General features: G+C 39.1%; 1 protein-coding gene across 1 annotated transcript in view; it reads left to right on the top strand.

Moving 5' to 3' along the window:
• The first annotated feature begins 4,991 nt into the window (after window positions 1-4,991).
• The window catches only part of epha5 (EPH receptor A5), a 64,796-nt gene continuing 63,787 nt past the window's right edge, over window positions 4,992-6,000 (top strand). The window contains exon 1 of the mRNA XM_085413622.1: window positions 4,992-5,229. Within this exon, the coding sequence (XP_085269748.1) occupies window positions 5,130-5,229 (100 nt within the window). The 5' untranslated portion in view covers window positions 4,992-5,129. The remainder of the gene's footprint in view (window positions 5,230-6,000) is intronic.

Genomic DNA, 6,000 nt, shown 5'->3' with positions numbered 1-6,000 from the left:
AGACTAAACCCAGAATATTCTCTTTTCACATGACTCCAGCAGTAATGTATGTTGTACCTCACCTGTTCAGGTGGAGGTTATTTTCAGTTTTAAAATTAATTCAACAGTAAAACGTGCCAACTTTAGAAAATTATATTTGCAAGCCTGTTGAGTTGTACATTTGTGAGGCCGTAAATGGAAGTAATACAATTACAGCAGTGCAAATGTGTGTTTGACAGGGGAATTAACATGCATTCAGTAGATGAACAGAATAAATATTTCTGATTGGTCTGCACTGTGCTGATGTTCCACATTAGAAAACTGATACATATTAGTTAAGTTGTAGAAGTAAATCTAGCCATTTTCTTAACAACTGATCCAACTTCAGATTGTAGGCAAGCCACCAGGCTATTGCAGGGCTAACACAGAGACACAAACAACCATTCACACTTGCATTCACACATATGGCCAATTTAGAATTACCGGTTAAACTAACGTGTATGTTTTTGGACTATGAGAGTATCCAGAGTTTTCAGACTGAACCCGAGCAGACACAGGGAAAACATCAAACTCCACACAGAACAGCCCAAGCTGGACTCAAACCCAGGACATTCTTGCTATAAAACATTGCTAACCACTTCTCAGAAGCAACAGAAAACCAACTTCCAAATTTACAACATTTTTTTTCCAGCCCTGTGACCAATTCCTCAGAGGTTGATCAGTCCATATTGTGCAGAGGACAATAACATAAAAAAATACCTTGGTTAACAAATAAATTGCGGATTCACCATTGTAACTATAACTTTGGGATCTAATTTACTTACTTACTACTTTGTTGAGCCAGCTAATGCAAAGAAAACCTGTCTATTTTCAGCTTGCTTAGCAGTGTACCCTTCTGCAGTTGGGAAAGACAAAGTTTAGCTGTTAACATGATGGTGCCTCTTTTTCATGGTAGGTGCTCGAGTGTGCCAGCATGCACAACAGAAGGCCTCTGGAACTTTGCCAAAAAAGGCAGCCAAAATTCATGATAGTAACTAGAAATACTCTTGCTGTTGTGAAAAGTAAAAATGTTCATCATTCTCTTCTTGAGCCCTAAACAGAAACATTTCTATTCTCTTACAGTTTCTACACATCATGGTGGGAATGTTCTAGAAGGAATACTGTAATAAAGTTGAAATATCCCTTTAAAGCCAAATGTGTTGTAGTGTTTCACTATTTAATGTCATGGTATTCTGAAAAATCCCAGAGTTCCCTTCAACAAGGGGCCAGCTGGTCAAGTCCAAAAGCTGATTATTTGGGGAACTGGGTGATAATACTGTATGTGTGTGCATGAATCTTTGTGTTGGGGTTAAAATACACAGTAATGTCATGTTTGTATATAACGTGCATGCATTTATAAACTTATTTTTTTATGGTTACACCCTGGGAAAAACACATCAACATTATATGTTCTTCATATTAGTAATATGGCGAGAATAAAAGAAATCACTGCAATTATAGGACTGCATGTTCATATGGGTAAAAGGCATTTGGTTACATACGGACAGCTTAAAAGGTTGAAAAGCTTAGATTCCTTCCAACCGGATTACTGTAAATACTAGAAATATTATGCCAAATGGTCCGGCAGTAAATATGTACAAAAAAGAAGACATGCTAGAGTCAGCTATTTAGTTGTAAAGTGAGATCTTCTCAGCTGGAAGGCCAGGCCAGTCTCGACTCCCTAGGCTTGCAACAAAGGTGTTTAATGTGCACTGTGCCAACAAGACGCTCACTGCAACAAGTGTGTGTGTGTGTGTGTGTGTGTGTGTGTGTGTGTGTGTGTGTGTGTGTGTGTGTGTGTGTGTGTTGCACTGACCCTCTCTGACCTTGCTTTCCCTTTCCCTCCCCTACTGTCATGAGTGAGCAGACACAAAATCCCAGCTGACTATTCAGCCCCCAAGGTACCATCACATCTGATTGCACCAAGCCACTGGTTTTGGAAAATGCTTCATGGTGCTCTACCATGTAGTGATAAAAAAGACATTCTGCCACCAATGAACAAAATGGGAAATGGTTGTGGTTTTCAGATGAATGGCATGCCTATTTATTTATTTATTTTAGCATGTGTATTTACTAATATGTGTAATTTGAACTTACTGGCCATACTGTTATTAAAGAAAACTTCACAAGACATCAAAAGGACAATATCTGCAATTTGTTGTGAAGCAGTATTGTCTTTTTCTATATCTTTAACTGGCCATATATACATTTGCTAATAGGAAAAGCACAGATACTCAGAGTCACATAGAGAGTTATTACTCTGCCATGCAGAGCCCAGCCTGTCACAGGCCGCAAAACAGCTCTGATGAACTGTACACTGCCTGTCTGGCACGAAATGGAAGACACACAGAGTCAACAAATGGATGGTGAACTTAGTGGTGTATTTAGCAACTAAAAGGACAGAGCTAGTAGAGACCCACAAAACATAAATGTTGGAATGAATGCTGCATCCCCCAAAAGAAAAAAAATATATACAAATTCTTTTTTATTATTATTATTATTTTCATGGCTAATCTAATCTTGTTTGAGGATCTTAGTCTGAGTGCAGCTGTTGTATCCTAAAACTGATACATCTGGAGAATGCCTACCACTTCCTGCATCGTCTATTTTAGGGAATTCCACCTGTCCATCCTTGCTTTTATATAACTCCATTATTGCTGACCTAAAAATATCTAAAAGTGAAACCTCACTCTTTCCACCCATTTACCAAACAGGCGTAGAACAACAAAAATGCATTCTCAACCAACAAAAATGAGAAGATTCATCTGATGGTAAGGCTCCTTGCGGGGTGAATTTTTCTTACACTTTCCTCCGCAGACCTTTTATAGAATTAAACCGACACCTCTAGGAGACAACAACAGTTTCTGGCATCCCAGAACCACCTCCACACCCGCTGTCACTGCTGATCAGACCCCTACACGTCTACAATACACTACCACCTTGGAATTACACCTACAGTTGCATTTGTGCTTGGCAAACAATTTTTTCACATATTTAAAAGGATGCAATATTTAAAATCCGAGGTTGTTCAATTTCTGTAGCAAAAACAAAACGTGGGGCCCTGTGCGCCTATCAGCGAGGTCACTGAGTATCTTGATGTGTTTCCAAGTTGGGGTGAGAGAGAAATCAATACCTGTGTCTATCCATGTGTTATATATGCGTAGATCTGTGTGCATACACAAGGAATGTAGGAGGTGTCAGCAGGGTAACACATGTGAATAACACCACGAATTGCTTAGTGATTAAAGAATGTAATTTCACCACAGAGAACGAGAGAGAGGAAGAAAAAGTGAAAAGCAAAACACATACAGAAAACACAAATAAGTAACAGAGATAAAAATACAAAGAGATACGGCATTAATTGGTCTAAATGGATAAAGGTAACAGAGAAAATGTAGAAGATGGTCACAAAGGAAAGGAAAGCTCACATCACAGAATCAACATACAACTTCTTAAAGTCTCACATTCAAAAATTATGAACTGATTTTAGGCAGTTTGAGGAATTATAATCTTACAACACAGATTATAAGAAACTAAAACTCAAATACACCAAAGCACATTTAACTGGAAAGCAAGACAATTGTACCGAGATGGCTGATGGTGCACTTTTTTTGTTTGTGTGTTTTTAGTTGGAGCAAATAAACTCAATAAAAAATATTATGAAAAATGAAAAAAGTATTTGGAGACTGTTCCAGTTTGTCTTAGTACACTGAATTGACATTAAAAGATAAGATAAAAGATAAAAGTAAACTGAAAGCCTTGAATTAAACCTCTTAAGAAAGAAGTCTTCATCTAGATGGGATAATCAGTGATTACACAATTAGTATACCTGTAGACTCATACTTTAGGTTTATGTAAAACTAAGTTGTATATTTCTATTAAAAATCAGGGTTACAAAGTAGTTTCTTTCTTCTTTTTTAAAAAAATATTTAATTAATTTTTTTTTTACTGCTAAAAGCGTTGCAGAACACAGAAGAAATAAGAAGAAGACAGGGGTGAGAAACCATCAGTTAAAGAACCCTCAACATTGATGGATACAACATAGATGTATAGCTCTTTGTCAAGAACTGTGTTGCATGCCAAGCATGAAAAAAAATATAGTGTTAAAAATATTTTCTTCCGCCGATCCAATCCAGAGTCAACGAGTGTGGGGGATCCTATCCCAGCTATCACAGGACTAGAAGCAGTCACTGGTCTAACACAGGGCTACCACAGAGCGAGACAGACCATCATTGTCAGCTGTCTGTAGCCTGAAAATGATCTATAAAGTCCACAAACCACAGTGATTATATGAGACACAGGGGCTGGAAATGCTGCCCAGAGGCAATATTTATTGGAAATCCACATCCTGTTCACTACTACAGAAGATGTTAATACTACAATAACTGTATTACCAGTAAATTATCCTACTAAATAAGGGTTGCTTTTGCTTTTACAGTCTGTTGTTCCCTGACGTGATACACCAAGAACTACTGACAGATTATAAAGCAAACACTGCTGCAGCAGCAGTCAAATAATGCGTCTTTAAACATTCTCTCAGTAGTTAAAACGGCAGTTGTTGCGTTATAAACATGTTGTCAAAAACTGAATACAAGCACTGATAACCCACATAACTGAAAGCAATGCAGCTGGACTGAAACAACGGGGATATGTTTTTTTTTTCTTTTTAAAAAACACCTCAAAGTACCTGTGTTCTTTACAAATCCAATTTTGTAGCAAGTCTCAATCGTGCAGAAACGCAGAGCAGGAGAGGGCAACTTAATACGAACGGTAAGTAATGCTTTTACGGTCAACAGAGGTAATGAGTGAGGGGTAATCGATTATTGGAGAAATGAGTTCAGCGGCAGTGGGGTTCACCTGTGGAGGGTCTGTGATTGGAGAGACTGAGCTTCACTCCGCCTCCCGACGCGCTGCCCGCCTTCCCAAAACCAGAGCGCACTCGGCTCCTCATTGCCTCCTTCTTGCCGCCGCATAACATGATCCTCATCTTTCTGAGCGGACTCATAACCCGACAGATGGTTTCACTACGCTTTCCCCTTCTGTTCTGACCGAAACTGCTGTTGTTTAAGAAAAAAATCTTGTTGCTGGTTTTGGGTTTTTTTGGATGCGCCATGCAATCTCGTTGGTGGAGTTGTGGCATTCGGTTGGTGACATGGACATGGATTTGGAGCCTGGCATTTCTTGGAGCGTGGTGCATTCCCGCAAACGAAGGTAAACTAAAACAGGAAGGATTTAGGGTTACTGACAGCGCTGTTTGGTTAGGCTTTAACGGGCGCCGAAAAGCGGTTAAAGGTCTGCTCGTACCACAGCTGGTGCCCAGACCATCGGTCTCAGACTCCTTGGCTGGTCTATTCGTTTCTGGAGCCGTTTGACGGCAGAAAGAGGTCGTATATAATATTAATACAAACAGATTATCTTTATGACAGCTGTGTGCCCCGTGTGTGCAATGACTCTGTGTTCCCAAACTGTAAAGGGTCGAATAAAAAAAGACCTTTGGACAGAACATGTCTCTTTCTGATAACCATTCCTCTGAGGACATGGCAGCGCCAACAGACGCACAGTGCGCTGCAAAAATCTCCGTATCACTCTTTAGCATTTTTGTCTTTAGCGTGTAAGGTGCTCACCATAGACTGGACGAAGAATGCAAATTCACATTTTTATTTTTGTATTTATTTATTTTCTCTCTCGGTAGTTACTGTAAAACGACTCTAAAATTAAATTGACCGCTTGGCTTCCCACTTATTAAAATGCTGACGTTTAGGTGTGACAATAACTTAATTTCCCTGAAAACTCATTTAGTTTGGGCTTGCCTTGTTCCTTTATAGGTTTGTTCATGTTTGGTTCTTTCAGCACTTATCATGTCAGATTAATCTGTGACCGCTCATAAATTTCCTCAGTTCCACAGTATATTGCAAAATACCTGCAATATTCTTATCATCTGAACAAATGCACACCTACACTGTCCTACTAAATGTGAAAAGT

The sequence above is a fragment of the Rhamphochromis longiceps genome, linkage group LG7 (assembly GCF_057381845.1).
Source record: "Rhamphochromis longiceps isolate RC_006_pf linkage group LG7, R_longiceps_female_GT1.1, whole genome shotgun sequence".
Taxonomy (NCBI): domain Eukaryota; kingdom Metazoa; phylum Chordata; class Actinopteri; order Cichliformes; family Cichlidae; genus Rhamphochromis; species Rhamphochromis longiceps.
This window is presented reverse-complemented; position numbering and strand designations above follow the sequence as displayed.